We start from the raw sequence: 20,705 nt of genomic DNA, 5'->3' as shown, positions 1-20,705 counted from the left end.
CTAAAGAACTCAGTTACTTCAAGTTACATATAACCTATAAAAACAAAATTGATTTGATATATTACGAAGTCTATAAAATAGGGAAAATCCCCCAAAACCCCCCAAAAAACAGTTTATCGGATTTTTGAAGATGGGGAGACTTACAGAAAAATCTGAAAAAAATTTAAAATATAGTGTTTGATAAAACACACAAGATTAGAAAAAACTAGACCGGCAGCTATTCCTCAAAAAAAATTAGACGCTTTTTTGAAAAAAAAATTTCTTTTAATTTTTTGAGGTTATGTACACTCTACCTATGGGTCTATAAAAAATAGGCATGTTTTATAAAAGCCTCAACTATGTGTGTGAATTTTTGAAATTTTAAAATTGATTGCATCCCACCAAAAAAAAATAAAAACGAAAAATGAAGTTTTTGATGGTGGGGGCAGGGGGAAGGGGGTGGTGGGTTAAAATCACGATGAATCCTATGTGTTAATCACATAGAACTTAAAAAAATAAAAAAAATTTAATTCTGTTAGTAAGTTCTGTTAACTTTTAATTTATTTATCCCGTCCATAAGTGGAAAGTTTGATGCGCCACTGTCGACGCATGTGCCACTGAAAAGTGACGGCACAGTGTTCCAACGTTTTCTTTTAGGTTCTACTATTTAAATAAGTTATAGGGTCCCATCGTGCCTAAAATGATTAAGAAATTTCACCTATAGCGGCTCTTAGTCTAAATGAGCTGTCAAATCATCTCCTCAGGTCTTTCAGCCACGAGTTTTGGCTTCTTCCTGCTGATCTTTTGTCCTGTACTTTACCTTGTACATAATATTAGTTGAAGTCACTCATATCTTTCACCTCTCAATAAAGGGCCTAGCCGGGTAAGATGATGAAAAGTGCCCCCAACTCGATTCGATTTCCATATAGGTCACCGTTTAGCATATATAGTGAAACTAACTTTCTGAAATTTTTAGCCCCCTATGTGGTCATGTGACCCACCTAGAGCCTAATTAGGGTTTTTATGTTTTTATTTTTTATCTCAGCCGCATCGAGAACTAGCAAAAAACTTTAAATAAAAAAGTTTTAAGCTTTAAAAAGTTCTGTCCGAAAAAAAAAAATTTTTAGTTTTTGGCGGAAAATTTAAATTTTAGAACCATTTTAAAATTTTAAATGAGTATAAAAGAATAACTAAGACATTCGTTTTCACGAAAAAAATATATAATGTGTATTTTTGCATAACGTTTCACTTTGAATTTTTTCAAATTTTTAAAATGAGCGAAACGTACCTTTAAAAATAAAAAACCGCATTTTTTTGGTTTTTGTTTTCGTTTTTTGATACAATTTTATACATATTTTCAAAAAAGGTAACACCGTCACTGGAGTAGGTAAAAAAGTGAAAAATAATTGGGGTTTGATTAATAAAAATTTTTTGTAACGCCATCCATTTTCAAGATGCGTTGAAGAAAACAAAATTTTACACATTTTTTACCATTTTGCCGTAGCTACTGGCAACATTGTAATAAAACTTGGCGGGTTTTAAGAGGTAGTTATTGTGCATGTTTTGACATACAATTAAGGATTTGATATTCATCATTGGCGCGCTTAGGGGTAATGGTCTGAACTTTTCAAAGAAAAAAAGATAGTACGCCACTGACATATTTCAAATTAACAATCATTTTTGAATTCCTCGTTCAATTTGCGATAAAAAAACTATCTTCTCACTTTTTCATACGAGGCGTTTTGCTGCAAAAAATAAAATATCTTAACGCTTCCAAAGTATTCGAATTAGTTTTATTATAATGGATGTACGAGTTTATGTAGATGTAGAAACTACAATAGTATTATTTTATTTCATAAAAGTTCGAATACTTTGTAAGGGTTAAGATGTTTTACTTTTTGAATAAAAATGGCGCGTCGTATGAAAAAATAGGAAGATAGATTTTTTGTCACAAATTGAACGACGAATTTAAAAACGATTGTTAATTTGAAATATGTCAGTGGAGTACTATATTTTTTCTTTAAAAAGTTCAGACCATTACCCCTATGCGCGCCAATGATAAATATAAAATTCTTAATTATATGTCAAAAAATGCACAACAACTACCTCTTAAAACTCGCCAAATTTTATTACAATGTTGCCAGTAGTTTCGGCAAAATCGTAAAAAATGTGTAAAATTTTGTTTTCTTCAACGCCCTGTATCTTGAAAATGGATGGCATCACAAAAATTTTTTATTAAACAAACCCCAATTATTTTTCAGTTTTTTACCTATTCTAGTGACGGTGTTACCTTTTTTGAAAAAATATGTATAAAATTGTATCAAAAAACGAAAAAAAAACCGAAAAAATGCGGTTTTTTATTTTTTAAGGTACGTTTCACCAATTTTAAAAATTTGAAAAAATTCAGGGTAAAATATTATGCAAAAATACATGCTACATATTTTTTTCGTGAAAATGAATGTCTTAGTTATTTTTTATACTCATTTAAAATTTTAAAATCGTTCTAAAATTTAAATTTCCAACCAAAAATTTCAAAAAAATATTTTTTTCGGCCAGATCATTTTAAAGCTTACAACTTTTTTATTTAAAGTTTTTCGCTAGTTCTCGATGCGGCTGAGATAAAAAATAAAAACATAAAAACCCTAATTAGGCTCTAGGTGGGTCACATGACCACCTAGGGGGCTAAAAATTTCAGAAAGTTAGTTTCACTATATATACTAAACAGTGACCTATATGGAAGTCGAATCGAGTTGGGGGCACTTTTCATCATCTTACCCGGCTAGGCCATTTGACCCAAGTATTGTATTTTCCTTTTCTTCGTACATAATCGTATTATTTCCTCATGCTCCAAAGTACAATACCTCATTGTTAGTAACCTTTTGTATGGTTCAAGTGGAAATCGGTGAGACTGCATTTTATCAATGAAATTAGATAATATGTCTCAGACACTCCAGAAGCCGCTAACGATAAAATGTTTTAACATCGCATTAATCATTGTAAATTAGTCGACGGATATTAGTACAGTGAAAATAATAAGACGAGAACTGGACGATAATGATTATAAAGAATAAATTTTAAAGCTTTTTCTACCTTAATGACAAAAAAAGCAAGCTCATTAGCAGAAACCAATTCAAAATTATTTTGCACATCATATGTGAAACATTAGTTGGTTGAAAAATCTCATTTTTATTGGCACAAAAATATATTAATTGGTCTGGACTAAATTACCGTTCTGTTTATCTAAAAGGGATATGTTACTATCAACATTCACACAGTGTTGCCAAACTTAATTTTGTTATTTTGGGTGTAAATTTTTTCCACCTATCTCCGAGGGTACAATACCTATGAAATTCTCAGCACCCGTATAAAAAATATTGTCCGTTATATATAATGCTATTAAAAGAGATGTCAAAAAAAATTCTTTAGAAAAATATGAGGTAGCTGGAATACGTTGGTTACTAAGTCTAACCATGAGATGGCGACTCTAATGAATTTTCTATTTCGGTAGTCGCAATCTTTAAAAGCCGGAAGTCCAAATGATGCAGTTATTCCCGAAAACGTCGAAAAAATACTGAAAATTATTATGGAAAACTGTAATGTGTAGTTGCGAGGGATAGCTGAGACTCTAAAGTTATCAAAGGGTAGCATTTTGACTACTATGCTCAGAGCAAAAACAACAACGGATTGATGAATCTTGGCGCGGTTTGGACATTTTTAATCGAAATAAGTCAGAGTTTCTTAGAGTACTAAATGTCCTCCTTTATATTTTTTATACAATGATACCATCACACTCCAGTGGTGGATCCAACATCGGCAAGAGGGGGTTCGATTGGCCAAATTTCTATGAAAAATAAATGAATAAATGAATGTTTTTATAATCTTTATATATAACTTGGTTTGAGAGGGGGGAGGCGACCGCCCCCATCTGGATTTGCAACTGTCACACTCTCCATGCATTGGGCATTAAAAATTCGCAACAAAATATCATCCCCTTTCTTTCATTGAGCCTTCCAAACATCCACAGTTATTCAAATTCCTTCCAAACATTCATCAGGTCTTCTCAGGTATTTCAAACTCTTCCTTAGCAATAGTTACAGCCTGCTTTGCTGCCCTCTTTGCTACCTTATACAGTGCTCTTCAGATAAAACTATCCACCTTAAATAATTTTTGAACCACTGATTTTTAGAAAAAAAGCAAAACATGTCAAACAATAATTGAAGGGGGAGACATTATACCATATTTAAGCTTGCCAGGAAATGCACCCTCTCCCCCCCCGTATCATCCCTTAATTTGATCCCTTTTAAATTACTACCACCCTTTTTATTTCATATTTGGATTCTCCTTTTTGTACTGATTTCAAAAATGTATAACACTTGATGCGTAAAGTGATTAGTTTATGAGAAAAATAAATACAAAAGCAACAAAACTGGATTCAATAAAAATTATTTTTTAAAATAGTTATTTTCCTAACAAGTGCAGAAAGTCATACTTTTCCGCACGCGACTGCAGTCGAGTGCGGAAAAGAGACTTTCTGCAAGCGTTAGGAACAATATTTTTTCTATGAGTTTTTAAAAAATTACCAAATCTTAATCAATTAATTTAATTAATATGAAAATACATACACAAATTAATTCTTTGACAAGGTTGTCAAAACCAAAGTTTCAGCATAATTGGTTAGAATGACGACGATCTTGGTTTCCATGACGACGATTCAAAACCACTGTTATTGTCTACTGATTTGACTTTCGAATATTATATCAAAATTATTTTATTTCATCGAATTCTCGCGTTAATTTGATTTAAACATGAACACAATAAGATATATTTGAAGTAAATTAGTAAATAATATCTAAATATTAGTTTATTGCATGTATTATAATTACTTTAAGGCCATATTAACATATCTAAATTAACACGCGTGCGGAAAAGTAAAAACCGCGTGCGGAAAAGTAAAAACCGCGTGCGGAAAAGTAACATGCGTGCGGAAAAGTAACACGCGTGCGGAAAAGTGAAACTTTCTAAACTAAAATGCATGCGCGAAAGTAGACATTTTTGCACGTTCGTAGAAAAATTTTATTACATACGAACATTTAGAATGAACATTTCACTACCAAAAATTTTAACAATAATTATTCAATCTTTCAAAAGTCATTTTGAATAATTATTGTTAAAATTTTTTATGATCATTCTAAATGTTTGTATGTAACAAAATTGTTAAAAAAATATTTTTTTTCAATCCAGTTTCGTTGCTTTTGTAGGTATATATTTTTTCATAAACTTATCACTTTAAGCATCAAGTGTTATACATTTTTGAAATCATTATAAAGAGGAGAATCCAAATATAAAATAAAAAAGGGGGTAATAATTTAAAAAAAAATTAAGAGATGATACGGGGGGTGAAAGGGTGCCTTTCTCGGCAAGCTTAAATATGGCATAATGTCTCCCCCTTCAAGTATTATTTGACGTGTTTTTCCGGTTTTTTCTAAAAATCAGTGGTTCAAAAGTTATTTAAGGTGGATAGTTTTATCTGAAGAGCACTGTATAGTGTATATTATATCCTTATCTTTCTCTGTTTAAGATCTCTCATACCTTTTTCAAACTTCTTTCTTTTCTCTAGTCTTCTGTTGCTCTTCATCATTCCACCACCACCAAGTTTCTTTGTCCCTAGGAGACAGACCCTTTAATCAGATGCTTTCCTTATCACTGCCAACTTTGCTGTACTACTTTGCCAACCAGTATCTCCCTATATATTTATCTGCAGAGAGTTTTAAAGTATTTCATCATTAAAATTTTATATAGAAGTACATTAATTTATATTTTCTTTGGTAGATTCTTAATGGGGTAGTCCATCACTGAATGTTTACACTGTCAAATTGGGAGGAACATGTGTATTGGCCCACTAAAATCGTTTTATTGGCTGGAAAGTTTATACAACGGAAATTTATGATTGGAAACATTTAATAAAACTTTGAATTTTCTGTCAGAAATGAGTGAGTCGTCCTTTTGTGACTCTTGTTTAACATTTTGTGGGCTATATGATTAATTTATGAAGTCGTGAGCGGCCATGTGTTGGTGAAATTATAAACAAAATCAACTTTTAACTACTACCAGGCTTCAGTACTTCGGTAAACTGTTTACAAAAACTTAAAAGTGAAACCCTTTACCGTTTTACGACTTGACTTCTGTAAACAATGCATAATTGTGTTTAGTTTTCCGAAGTTAGTAATAAGTACTGTGTAAATAAATTTGTGGAATTGCTACTTAGACGGCCGTCCCACTAAATTCGAGATATTTTTAGATAGGTTAATGTTGCAGATTGTTTTTTTGTAAACGCTGTAGTTTATTATCTTTATAAATTGATTTTCTATGTTCTTTTAATGCTCAAAAAATATTTCTTTGCAAAAAATGCTTTCTATTCTTCTCCTTCTTCTCTGCCTGTAGCTGCTAAGGTTTAAAAGAGACGAACCACTTTGCTACTCTTTGGATGCACAAAGTAGCGTCCGATGATTAGCCGTAAATTCTTATGTAAATTAAACGTGCAATTCCACACGAGCGACAGTGGCAAGCGACAGTGGCTGGCCACGGTCGCCGATCCTCACCACTGTGGCGTCCATTACAAAATAATTGGGCCTACAAAATCGCCTGTTTCAGCCACTTTGTGGATCCACAGAGTAGCGCTGCGGAGTGGATCGTCTGTTTTAAACTTTAAAAAGATAACAAAACAACAAGGAAAAGAAAGAAAACGCAGTGGTTTTCTTCAAACTTCAAACGACTAGTGAGCATAGGAATCATTGGAAACGTTGCTACAATCGACAATCCACAAGAAATGGAGGAAGAAGTCCTAGATCTCGAAAACATCATAAACGAAGCATTAAGGAATAGCACTACTGAACAAATATGAAATTCACATGGGAAGATTTAGAGATATTTATCAGGAAATAAAAGAAATGACAAGGGAAAAGAACAGGGCCAAAAAGAGAGCCAGAAGAACAAGAAATCGGGAAGATAAAAATTGGGCAAACCGACTGAATCGACAAGTCAAACAGGCACCAATAGAACATAGAAGCCAAAAGTGGGAAAATTACGTTAAAGAAATGGAGGAAGAGGGCCAAAACATGCAAGAAATATGGAGGCTCCAAAGAACTTTAAGAAACGATATAAAATCCATTCCCCCACTATACGCAGAAAACGGAATCTACTTTGTAGAAGGGAAAACCAAGTTGATGAGAAGGACTCTTGTGAGAGAGTGTACACTTATTTATTACCAAGACGAAGAGAGAGTATACACAGAATTATCACCAAGACGAAGACATAGACTTTGTCGAAGAAGTCGACGAAACAGAACTACAAATGCCCTAAGAACAGGAAGCATTAATAAATTCCACATCACCAAGAAAAATAAGTGAACTGATCAGAAAAATTTCGCTAAAGAAAGCACCTCATCTAGATGAAATCTCTAACAGAGATCTGAAGTATCGACGAAATCAATTCCTTCGAAAGCAATTCTATTTGACAAACATAACAAACGCAATAGTAAGATAGAGGCTGTTCCCAAACCGATGGAAGGAAGCCCATGTAATCATGATACCAAAGCCAGAAAAGAACGACATATTTTCGCAAAATTACAAGCCGATTAGCTTATTTTCAGCAGTCAGTAAGATAGTAGAGCGAGTAATTCAAAATCAAACCAGACTACAATAAGAGACATACAGGCTAGGATTAATACTAAAAGCACAATTCGGATTCGGAGCTCAACATTTCAGCTAACTGCAAGAACTCAGACTTGCAGAATACATTGTCGCTGGATTCAACGAGAAGCAATATATAGGAGCGGAGTGTCTTCGAGAGAGTGTGGCATAAAGGACTGACATACAAAATGAGAGATTATGGATACAGCGGGGTCATGACGAAACTCATCTCCTCGTATTTAAGCGACCGGAGGTTAAGGGTCCAGATAGGACCAGTTCTATCTTAACACGGAATCCCGGAAGCTGGAGTACCATTCATAGGGGTAGTCTTATCACCCTTCCCGTATAGTATATTATACATTATACAACAGACGTTCCAAGAACACCCGGAACACTAATCAGCCGTTATGCAGACGACCCCACTAATTAGTGATGTTGATTATAGTTACTTTCTAGTATTCGTTACAAATCGTTACTTTTGTATAAAGTAATCATTTACAGTATTCGTTACTTTGATTACTATGATTATTTTTGTTACTTTTGTATTTGAGTACCGGTAATCATATCGAAAATCGTATTTCTCAGTAGGTAGGTATTTTGTATAAAGTAATCATTTACAGTATTCGTTACTTTGATTACTTTTGTTACTTTTGTATTTGAGTACCGGTAATCATATCGAGAGAGAATCGCATTTCTCAGTATGTACATATTTTGTATTAGTAGTACATATTATTTTGTATTAGTGTTAGTAGGATACTTTGATTACTATGATTACTTTTGTATTTGAGTACCGGTAATCATATCGGGAATCGCATTTCTCAGTATTTCGTATAAGTATAAGATCCGATCTAACGACCTTCACCGATCTATTTAATGAATAGAACTTAAATGATATGTAAAAATTATTAAAAACAAGGGGTGCTCGACATAATTTTGTCCAGACTAATTAATAATTAAAAATGAATTTTTTTTATAAACTCTACTAATTTTTTGGCCCGGGCAGATATTATTTTAGATTTTTGGATCATAACAATAAAATACACATAGACCAAGGCATTTAGGAAAAAATAAATGATTTTTAGGGAAATGGTGAAACAGGAAAAAGTTTCAATAGAAAAATGGGTGGAAATGCGTAATTGCAGTATAAAATGCATCAAAAAGTACATAAGCATGTCAAAATCAGTATATTAAGGGTCAGATTTTGTTATTCGGGGGTTTTTGGGATCACTGAACACGACTACGCAATCAGAACCAACCTCCGAAGCACCTGGTGCCCAGGGTTACTGCTAAGGTACGTCATCTATAGTTTCGAGAGTCAAATACCCCGAAATAAGAAAATCTGGATGATATAACATCTGCCTTAATATACTGATTTTAACATGTTTATGCATTTTTCGATGCGTTTTACAAACTTTAAAATGTAATAATGCATTTCCACCCATTGTCCTATTGTAGACTTTTTTCCAGACGTCATCGTAATCCTAAATACAATGCAAAAAGTTGCAAGTCTCTATGTACCTACTATATTTAACAATAGATTTATTCCTGTGTTTTTAGTGTTAAATGTCCTAGGTCCTAGTCTAATAAAAACAATGCCATACCTACATGTAAAATTAAAGTTGATGATCATAGTCTAGAAATATTATCATTTCTACATTTTTTCCGGTCAATCTAAGCTATTTTTTTCTAGGCCTCATAAGAATAGTGTGTATTTATTATTAAAATCTAATGTGTTGCATTTTTATTTTCAAAGGAACGAACATCTCTAAAATCCTGTGAATTATCTACCTCGACAAATCGTATAGACATCTGTTTCTGGGTGCATGCTTGTTAAATGATATACCTCTCTCGGTTTCAGCTACTTCTCAGCTCCCTGTAAAAATCCTGTAAAACTCTTCATAGCCTTCGCCCTTCATAGATAAAATTTTAGTTAACTGTACTGATACCAAACACTCGTTGAATACCGGTCCGATTCCGATATCAACCGATTGTAGGTACAATACTCAAATAGGTACTCGCTCTGATACGATTGGTACGAAGGACTCAGAGTAAACAAAGTAATCAAAGTAACGATTTGCCTCTCTGTATAGTAATCGTTACTTGCGCTATTCGTAAGTAACGAGTACTTTGTAACGAATATATACTTTTTTAACATCACTACCACTAATGCTATGCCATATAAATAAGATGCTTTATTATGATACCATATTTCACTTGTATTTGGAGACTATTTTAAAATACAAATAACCGTTGGAAAGTGGTAGGAACTATATTTATAGTCTAGGAAACAGAGGTTAAACCTCGCAAAATGGACACAAGTCCGGTTTTATTTTTTTCTGGTATATCAAGGGGTGCTTATTTGCTTATTATGAGCTAACTTTTTCTTAAAAAATTTCACCCCAGAACCCTCCTTTTCATCCCTTTAAAGGGGGTTGTGACGATAATATACTTTTATTGTCTAGAGTACGCCAATGAATTAAGTAAAACGTGTTTTTGTACCGTCTCGGACGATATATTTTGTCGGAACGAAAAGCCTAATTGATTATTATTCTTGGAGCTTTGATCGAAGAATAATAAACAGCAATGAAGTATAAGAGCTGAGTTTAAGTAGTATATCCCGACATTTTCCGCAATCCTACAACCCCCGTTGCTTTTGGTAGCTGAACGAATTTCGACGGTTTTTTTTTTCTTTTACCTATCCTTATACGAGCGGTGATCTTATTTCCCTACATGTCTTTTCCTCTGGCGAGCTGAGCGAGATATCCTATCCTTATACGTCCGTTTCATATTAATAAATGTAATTCCTAATCCACGCGATCGTCGGTAGTATTCATTCACGTACCAGATATCGTCACATCGACCCGAACCTAATGTTCGATACGTAGGTTATAAATATATTTTATTAACGAAATTAACGAGTAGTAATTAAGGCTAATTATCTTATCATTTGTATGTTTTGATTGTAAATAAATATGTCTTAAAAAGCGAACCTTTGTCTTCGGCTGAATTTTGTTACCTGGAGCATCGAAAACAACGACAGACGTTACAGGGTACTTTGTGGTTTTTGCGAAACGTAGCCCTTCCTGTACTTCACAGTAAAATGAATATTTCCTACTATTTATTTCCGGACAGCATATCTCTATCACCCACCGTTTAGCGGGGGTGGCGCCCCAAAGTTGACAAGATTTTAAAAAAGATGTTTTAAAAAAATATATTTTTTCCTAACTGTAATGAAATCAAGAATAAACCCTGCGGCAATTTTAAATTGGCGCAGGGTGTTACATTTTAAAAACCCTTTTTTTATATCATCTGAACCGCTTATGCTAGAGTAAAAAAACTTTTAACGATTATCCATGTGCAAGCAAGTATTATTTACAAACCCCCATATTTTCCCCGGAACCACCCAAAAAAAAGGAGAATTAAAAGTAAAATATGCATAGGTCATAATCTGTAACAGACAGTGTGTTCTTTTATTGAAGTTATACTTCTTTAGGCACGAGGGTAAATTTTTATTTTGCTGGGCGCATGCGCACACCGACAGTATGGTATAAAACGTTATGAGGGATCTGATTGGGTGTTAAAATCATCTGTCAATAATTGTTCAAATGGAGATTCTGGATAAACAAAATGTTGTGTATATTAGTTTTTATTGTTGTGAGGACAGTGACAAAAAGCAAGTTCATAATTGTAGTGACTTTTTAAATAGTTTTTAAAAGCAACAGGTACGTACCTTATTGTAAATGTTTCAGTATTGTAATAAAAAATTACAAATTAGGTAAAAACCTATTTGGAAAATGTCCCTACCTAGCTACTAGGTAATGCTTTGATTTACATAATTGGATTACCAACCAAAATCTCCATCTAATATATTGCTTTTTTAGTCTATATTTTGTCGTATTTTAATTCCACAAGAATCAAACTTATTTGATTAAACTAACAGAATAAGCCACTGTCAAAAAAATTTTAAAACGTTTAGTTGCTAGGTATAACTTTCCACTTCATTCACATTTCTCGGTAGTTAAATTCTGCGTGGGGTGAGTTCAAAATAATCTAAACCTGATAGACGCAAGTTCAATTCCCAACGCAAATTTTTATTTTTTTTTATACATTTTATGATTGTAAGTATATTTATTATATTTTTTTTTCAGAAAATACGTATTTAGTTAAAATTTTCTCAACAATTGTTCAGAAATAATTTCTTTAGTTTCATTTTTCAATGTGTTTGCGTGTGTTTTGTTCTTTTATTTTTTTTTTATTTTTCGTATTGTTTTAATAAAAAATTTTGGAAAGTAGTAAGTATTAAAATTAGTTTAATATTTAAATAAAATATAAATAAACTGTTATATTGATTTCATTGAAATCATATAATAGAAGTATAACTTCTTACGTGCGTACAAAGTACACATATATTATTTTTTTTCCATAAGTACGTTATCACTAAAATAAATAGGTGACGAAAAAAAAAACAAAAACTGGAGGCCGCCAAAGCATTTCTGAGGTTTACGGCGCCACTGTGCCATAACGGTTGCTTATACGAAAAAATGCAAAGAACCTCATTTGTAGAGAAAATAGTGGTATTTAATTCTATATAAGTTTTGTTTAAAAAAATGCATAGGTAATGAGAAAATTGTAAAAACATGCTCGCCAATGGACAGGGGTAGTTTCTGCAATATATTTTCAAGGATAGGGGTAGTTTCCGCAGAGATGTTGCAATAACCATATATTTATGAAAATCCCTATTGATGTAGCATATGCCCTTAAGGGTCAAAAAGCAAAAAAAAAATTTTTTTCAACCCTCCATTTTATTTTTTTTTGTTACAGGGGTTGCATCAAGAAATCGCTTTTGGTGTCTATGTATGGACAATAATAATGTGCACAAAATGATATATGAAGACATTTTAATAAAGAGCGTGGTGTGTGAAGGATTCCAAGAAAATCACTTTCTTTAATAATTCTGCTTTCTTTTGGGGTGGTTTCGGGGGAAAATGGGGGTGCATTATACAAATTTGTAAATAACACCAGTACATGGATAATCGCTGAAAGTTTTTTAACTCTAGCATAAGCGGTTCAGATAGTATAAAAAGGGGTTTTACATTAAAAAATGGGCAATTGCTCTTAAATGAAACCTATACCAAAAAATCAGCAACTTATTTGTTATTAATTGTCGCAGGGTTTCGTCTTGATTTCCATCTTTTGCTATTTAGTAAATTTTTTGCAAGACCTACAGAAAGGTCTACGTTTCGCAAAAACCACAAATTACCTCCTTTAAAGGGATGAAAAGGGTGGTTTAAGGGCGAAATTTAAAAAAAAAGTTAGTCTCATAATAAGCACCCCTTGATATACCAGAAAAAAAAAATAAAACCGGACTTGCGTCCATTTTGTGAGGTTCAACCTCTGTTACGTACACTATTAGCAATGTTTCTACTTTTTTTAAGGTAAAAATAATATTTACTGTATTTTAAAATTTAATTTGAATCACTAATTATTAAATGTTACCTTTGTTTAAGTTATTTGGAGTTGATCGAGAAGTAGGTCTATTCCTTGGTGATGGAGCTGGTTGACTAACCACTTCGGAACTGAAACAAAAAGATGTTACTTTACTATTGTTTTACTTACAATAATATAATGCTTTCAAAGCTCGAATGATCAATGTGGTTTACTTTTGATTGGTAGGCAGTCAAAGGTAAAGGCAACTAATACAAAAAATTAACACAAAGTCAAGATACATCACAAGTATTCTCCAGTGATTCTAAAATTCTAAACGCTTATATCATAGAATCCAGTATTTCTTTACAATATAACAAAAATCAGGAGTGATTCTAAACTCTTTAGTTTTTTTAGTTTTGATATGAAGAGTCGGGATGGGAAAACCTACCGGTTATAACCTAAAACCGGTTTTTTCAATTCGAAACAACCGGTTTTACCGGTTGTTTTTTTTGTCCCGGTTATAACCGGTTTTTCTTTTTAAAGTAATAACCTGTGAAAAACCGAATAAGTTACCTGTGGAAAAAAAATTAATTTAGAGAAAAATGAAGAAATTTCTATATATTTTCGATCTCAATCATATGTATAATATGCGAAGTAATTAACCCAAAACAACCATAATTCAACTTTTATTTACTAATAGAGAACTGGACGAAAGTTTCACATCAGCTTTTATGAAACAATTTTGGGAATAGTTATTTAGATTTAGATGATAATATTTACTTAAAAAAGTAAGTGATCTGCTTGAAATCGATATTCGAACAAAAAATTGTTTATACTTGAGTACTTGAGACTCTGGTATGAAATGTGAATACCGAAATACGATTAGGAATCTCCATTATGTAGGTAATATTTAAACAATAAAAAATAATTCTTAGGAAATAATTGGTAGGTATTATACAAACGTATTAAAAAATATTACCTACTGAAATTTTTTGATGGCAATAGATAGAGAAGTAAATAATGAATTGGTTTATCGAATTTACTTTTAAGTAAAATATAAGTCATTTGGATATTTTTTTAAACTCGATAGATCCAAGGGACATTTCGGTAGATCGGTAGGATCATCACTTTTGGGAATATCACAATTATAGACAACGCAATATATGCCGACGCCGTCTACAACGAGCGACGAATCAGGGGTACTTTCGCCCATTTTTAGGGTAATTTGAAAGCGCCTGGGAAAATTTTTATAGGTTGAATTGGTTGGGGAATTTTTCGGGAGGAAAATTGAGCAAACTAATGTGCCATATAAATGTAACATTATAACCTATTGATTATTTGCTTTTGATTAAAAAAACCGAAAACCGGTTTTTGGAACAACCGGTTTTTATGACCGGTTATAACCGCCAGGTTAAACCGTAAGTAAAAAAACCGGTATAACCGAAAACCGGTTTTTTGTTCAACAACCGCCATCCCTAATGAAGAGTTCAAATAAGTAGTGATGATTCTTCTATCTTTAATATTTAATGTCGAGAATTTTAGCCCACATAATAATAATTTTAGTCCATCTAAAAATAAAAAGAACTAGTATTTATTAAAATTGCTATTTAAATTATAATTTTTTTTATCGTCAACCGTCACTAAAGACATTCGTTATTTTACTCATTTGCCCTCATTTACGGCAGTAAAGTAACACTTTATTGTACTGAAAGAAGAATTTTACTTTACGTGCCGCGATTAATCAAATTAACCGATATTGAATGTAAGAGGTCGATGGCAGTAATTGAATGGCGAGTATTTGAGTGGACTTAAATTGATTTACTATAATTATTAAAAATATGGTACACAATTGGCGATAATATCAATTAAATTAATGTCAAAAAGGAAAATTCTGTAGTATTTTGTAATTATATTTATATAAAATAAATTGAAGCTTTACCGATTTAGTAATTATTCAATATTGATAACGGCCATCTTGCAAAAGTTATCTGTCATCACTGTCATGAAATTATTATGACGTCTAAAATTTAAAAAGTTTTTAAATTGTAAATTGTAAGTATGTAAGTGTTAAAACCAATATCAAATTGTTGGCGATAAAATTTTGTATGCACCACGTCAGTAAAGACTCTTTATCGAACTCGTCTGTTATTCGCCTCGTTCGCTATGCTCGCTCTGCTCATAATATCAGACTCGTTCCATAAAGAGTAACTTTACTGACTTGGTGCATAAATAACTATTATTAGGTACATTTATCGCATAGCATTGTATCTCATCTCGAGCGTTTTCTAAGAAGTGCTGACATTTTCTTTTGTAAAAATCTTCCATCTTTTATTTAAATAGTTATGAGAAAAGCTTTTTAATTCTTTTTATCTTCAAATATTGGTAATATGTTCAACATTATATCACAAATAGGTATCGTATTTTTATATACTTTTTTAAATTATAAAATAAATATACTATGTATATCTAGATAACTGTAATGAGTATCTGTTGACAAAGCTTGAATTTGTCCCCAAATACAAACAAAATATCTTAAGGTGGTCATATTATTATCTGCCCATACCTTATTCAGCTATTCAGAAACTGCTATTCAGCTTCCGATAAATGTAAAAAGACCTTTCTACCTGGAAGCTAAAAAGATCTAATAAAGAATTTAGTTTGCAACTGTAGCTTATTCTCAAGTAAGTAAGATTATATAGACCGCATATTAAATGAGGATATTTTTAAGAGAAACTTGAGAATATTTTGAAATGCAGGAAGAACGTTTAGCGTAAAAAGCTTATAATTCTTCCCAAGCTTTGAACTCCTGCGCCCAATTTATCTGACATTCCTCTTGCGTAAATTCGTGAATTAATTCGTTCCGCAGTAAATAATCCACAAAAGACAGTTATTCACATTTAATTCCAACCAGAAGACTGTAGAAAAGAATGCAAAGTATAATAATTCGGAAAGTTAGTGAGCCCAAACTAATAAAGTCACCCATAAATACGTTAGGATCGCGGTGTTTCTAATAATTTGAGGTAATTTGCTCGTAAACACTATAAAACAGTTCATCTGGGTAAATTATATGACAGCCTGAGCCCACTGCGACATCTTAAATCCATTCAAAATCCTGCTTAAGACATTTTACACGACTTCGCTTTGAGTTGTGGAAAACAAACGGACGTTATTTTTAGACAAATTAGACGCCAGGAATATTTATGGCCGCATCACATCATTGTACTGGAATTATTTATTGGACTTATTGTTACAATTTATCCGAAATTTATATTGAGCAAGATTAATGGATATGGTTTTTCTGTAGATTTGTGTATAATGTATTATAAAAAAGAATAAATAAACTATAAAAAAAGAAATAGTTCCTACAATTGTGTTTCTGATAAAAAAAATATCTAAATATACCTATCATCATCATCATCATTTGGTTTACAACCCATGATTGGACTGTTCTACTAGAATCTATTTCCATTTCTTCCGATCATTGGTCTTGGTTTTCTAATCTCGTATATGTACTCTTAATGCTGGGGCCACAGTAACGTTAACGTCTAACGTCCATTATCGTATTAATTAACACACCAAAAATGATGGAATAAACTGAGCGTTAAAGTGACTGGCCACACTTATTTTAGCGCTTAGTCAGCAGAAACGCGTTTTTTAATCCCATAATTTCAAGATGGAAGTCGAAGCTGCTACGCTGTTATATTTTATGACTGCTAACTATTATTTTATGAATTCGTGTTATATTCGTATATAGGTTTAAGAAAACTATGCATGCCATCATATGCAAACCAGCTTGTTTTATATATGTACCTCATTCGTTCCCATACCAGATTTTAACGATTTTTTATATTCATTTAAATGGGTCCTATAGTATCCTATACATAAGTGTGTCTTTTTTCTTTTTCAAATCTTCTACCGTCGCTGGAAAGGGCGGAGGTAAATTCCTCACCAACCAGTAAAAACATATAATCCGACAGGTATTTTCCTCACCAAATTTAAAGGTTCCTATTAATCCGGTAGGTATTTTCCTCACCAACTCTTTCAGGTAATAAAATAAAAATATAGGTTTAATTTAAGAATGTCTAATGTCTATTATGAAAACATCCGAAATCCGAATACAAGACATTAATTTCCTTACATTATAATAATAGTTTATAATATAGATAATATGCAAGACGTATAAATTATTATTTAATATTTACTATAATATGACAGACACTTTACAAAATCCATTCTAGTCATTTGATTAGACTGATATCTTATTAATAAATTTACTACATTTTTCAATTTCAGTTTAACTTGTTTGTCTTTGATAGGTTTTGAAATATGCAAACTTTAAATTTTAACATACGTATCTACCTGAAATTCTTTAATTTTTTCAAAGTAAATATTATGGATGGATGCGTACTACAAAACGATAAATTAAAATGCGAATGAAAAGATTCGCAAGCATTCGTAATACGAATAACAGAAGAATTTGCCTCTGTCCACAAATATGGGGAGAATATGGCATTTTCGTCTATACAAGTTTCAACTAAATAATCAACATATCTATGTTAAATTTCATTTCCTGGTTTACCTGACATTAAATCAAACACAAAACAATCTGATACGTCTTCTGGTTTTATATGTAAAGCCAAAAGTATGTTTGAGCCACTTGCCTCTTTCAGAATCATTTTTATATTCTGATATTAAATCAAGGGACCAAGAGATTTCTATAGGTACCAAGCTTAGTGTAGGTGAAATTTACAACCATGCATTTCAGTGTTCGGACACATTTCAATGATTGCATTCCTTCTCAAAATCTTCAAAAATTTTACTAGCATTGAACTCAATTTTGAGAGCTTTAAAAATTTCTGATTTTAACAAATAAAAAATATTGTTGTAAATTTATGTTTTTTTGTTTGGCAGTAAACAGTATAATAAAGAAATATAATGCCCATTAATTAGCCCATGAATACTGAATAATTGCAATGTGCCATCCATATAATAAAATTCAATGTGGCTAAAAGTCTTATATTTGTTTCCCAACTAAATACAATTATCCTACTTTTGACACAGTTTATAAAGAGAAAATTTTCCCTCTTGGTTGTTTTTTGAGCACACCCCGTCACAAATTCTTGAACATCATCAATATTGGAAGGAAGTCGACCAGGCATCATTTTTCGTCGATAATTATATATTTTCTCTTATGTAACTGACAACAATCGTAGTAATTGTTTCAGACAAATTAGCTGCAAGTGCTTGGCGTATAATTTTTGCTGGTTTTTCAATTCTCTTCGGCTTTACGTTTACAATATACATAGTTAGAAACAATTTTTCGATCTAACTTCTGACAATCTGGTTCATGATTATGTTGTCGGCTACTTCTAGATATTGTAAAAGTTGCACCAATAGTAAAAAATTTCGCACTACAAGTTGTTTTATCCTCCAGAACACTTCTTCACTTTTTAAAACTTTCACTTTATAAAAAATAAAATTTTCAAATACCAATACCGCGTAAGGTTTACCGCTATCACTTTTTATTATACATGCCATTTTTCTCAAAATTCCAATTGTGACTAAAAATAATAGTACATTATATACCGCGGGACTGAAGTAGTACATTTAATCCTGAAGGTAAAGTTTATGGCCCGACCGCAGGGAGGGCCATAATTTACCTGAAGGATTAAATGTACTTCAGTCGCAAGGTATATACGATACTTTTCGTACTTCCGGTATGATTTTATTAATTATTTCAATAATTTCAATCAGTTTTTTCTCTCTTCAACTCATTTAATAAACTGTCTTTAAAATAAGTTACCATAGTAACATTGCGTTGTGACAGTTATAATTTAGAAACATTGTCATTACTAGTGTCATTGTAAAGAAACATTGTTATTGATAATTATTGGTATCATGAGTGAAGAAGGTGTATCTGATATTGATAAAAGAGCAGCCGAAGTAGGTGAAGAATTGTTACCACCGAAATCTAGAAAACTATACGAGCAGCAGTACGATGCTTTTAAAAAGTGGTGCCGCTTAAAAAATGTGAGACAACCTACTGAAAATGCGCTGTTAGTCTACTTCGATGATAAATCAAAAGCGGTTTGTGCCTCAACTCTCTGGGCACATTACTCAATGCTGAAATCGGTTATTAACATTAGAGAAGATATTGATATAAGTAAATTTCCAAAATTATTAGCTTTTTTGAAGAGAAGAAATGAGGGATTTAAGCCAAAGAAGTCAAGAATTCTCACGTCTGAGCAGGTAGATCAGTTCTTACGGGAGGCTCCGGATGATAAATATTTAATGCTTAAGGTAAATTTGGAAATTTGTTTATATTCAGAAATTTTAAGAAATCAATTTTTTTGTAGGTTGCACTTATTTTGGGCGTTGCGGGAGCTTGTCGTGGAAAAGAGTTGGTTGATTTAGAAATCGACGATGTGAGAGATTTGGGCGATTCCTTCCTAATTGCGATTAGAAACACCAAAAATAAAATTGACCGAAATTTTGTGATCAAAAATTCAGAAAACAGTGCCATCAGTTTTGTGGCGATATTTCGGAAATATGTGGCATTGCGAAAGACAGGGACAACTCATTCAAAATTTTTTGTTCAATACATCAACAAAGAATGTACTACGCGAGTAGTAGGAAAAAACATGTTTGGTACAATTCCACGGCAAATAGCAGCTTTCTTGAAATTAGAAAATGCGACGTCTTATACGGGACATTGTTTTAGACGCACATCTGCGTCTTTGTTAGCTGATTCGGGAGCAACAATAGACGTGCTGAAGAGACATGGAGGATGGAAATCCTCCAACGTGGCCGAGGGATATATTGAATCGTCTATTAAAAATAAACAAAAAATTTCAGATAAAATATTTGGTCAAGTCGCCGATTCGTCCACTATAGTTATGCCACAGTCCTCATTCTCGCTTCCTGTTTCCGCAGGATCTTCGAAACAAACACCAGTTCAATATGAAAAGGACCTATCTGTTACTCGTCAGTTACCTGCTGCATTAACCCAGGAAAGACTGGTCAATATGACGAACTGTCACAATATTAATTTGAATATTAACGTTAATTACCATTCTAATTAATTATATTTTTCAATAAAATATCCCTTAAATTCGTTTGTTTGTGATTTAATCGTTCCGGGAGTTTCGTCAATATTTAATCCCGGAGGGATTAAATGTGACACTTTAGTACCTGTCACAAGGGAGTGAAGTTGTCACTTTAGGCCCGGAAGTACGAAAAATACTATTATTAGTTAATAGTCGAGGAAATGAAGCATTTTGGCTAGCAATTTTTTCGTCCAGCATGGATTTACTTGAAATTTTCACAGAAGGTAGGGAATAGTCCAAGGATCATTTTCTATATCATGCCTCTATACGCTAAAACCTTGGGGGTGCTTGCCACCCCATCTCGGGGGCTGGAATTTTTTATTACATTTTAACTATGTAAATCGATGTAAACAGTAATTATAAGAAAAAAATGTTTTTTACATTTTCTTCGTAAAACTAATATTTTTCGAGTTATTCACGCTTGAAAGTAACAGTTTTTCGATGAAAAAATCGACTTTTTTAGAGGGTTTTTTGAGAATACCTCGAAAAATATGCATTTAATCAA

The 20,705-nt window shown here is 32.4% G+C and overlaps 1 protein-coding gene across 1 annotated transcript in view; it reads right to left on the bottom strand.

The window, feature by feature from the left end:
* LOC114327750 (T-box transcription factor TBX10) overlaps positions 1–20,705 on the bottom strand; it is a 123,902-nt gene that overhangs the window by 12,297 nt on the left and 90,900 nt on the right. Inside the window, exon 8 of the mRNA XM_050647887.1 lies at positions 13,164–13,243. Within this exon, the coding sequence (XP_050503844.1) occupies positions 13,164–13,243 (80 nt within the window). The remainder of the gene's footprint in view (positions 1–13,163; positions 13,244–20,705) is intronic.

This window comes from Diabrotica virgifera, chromosome 3 (assembly GCF_917563875.1).
Source record: "Diabrotica virgifera virgifera chromosome 3, PGI_DIABVI_V3a".
NCBI classification, from domain to species: Eukaryota; Metazoa; Arthropoda; class Insecta; order Coleoptera; family Chrysomelidae; genus Diabrotica; species Diabrotica virgifera.
The sequence above is the reverse complement of the archived record's forward strand: the minus strand, read 5'-3'. Positions and strand labels throughout refer to the sequence as shown.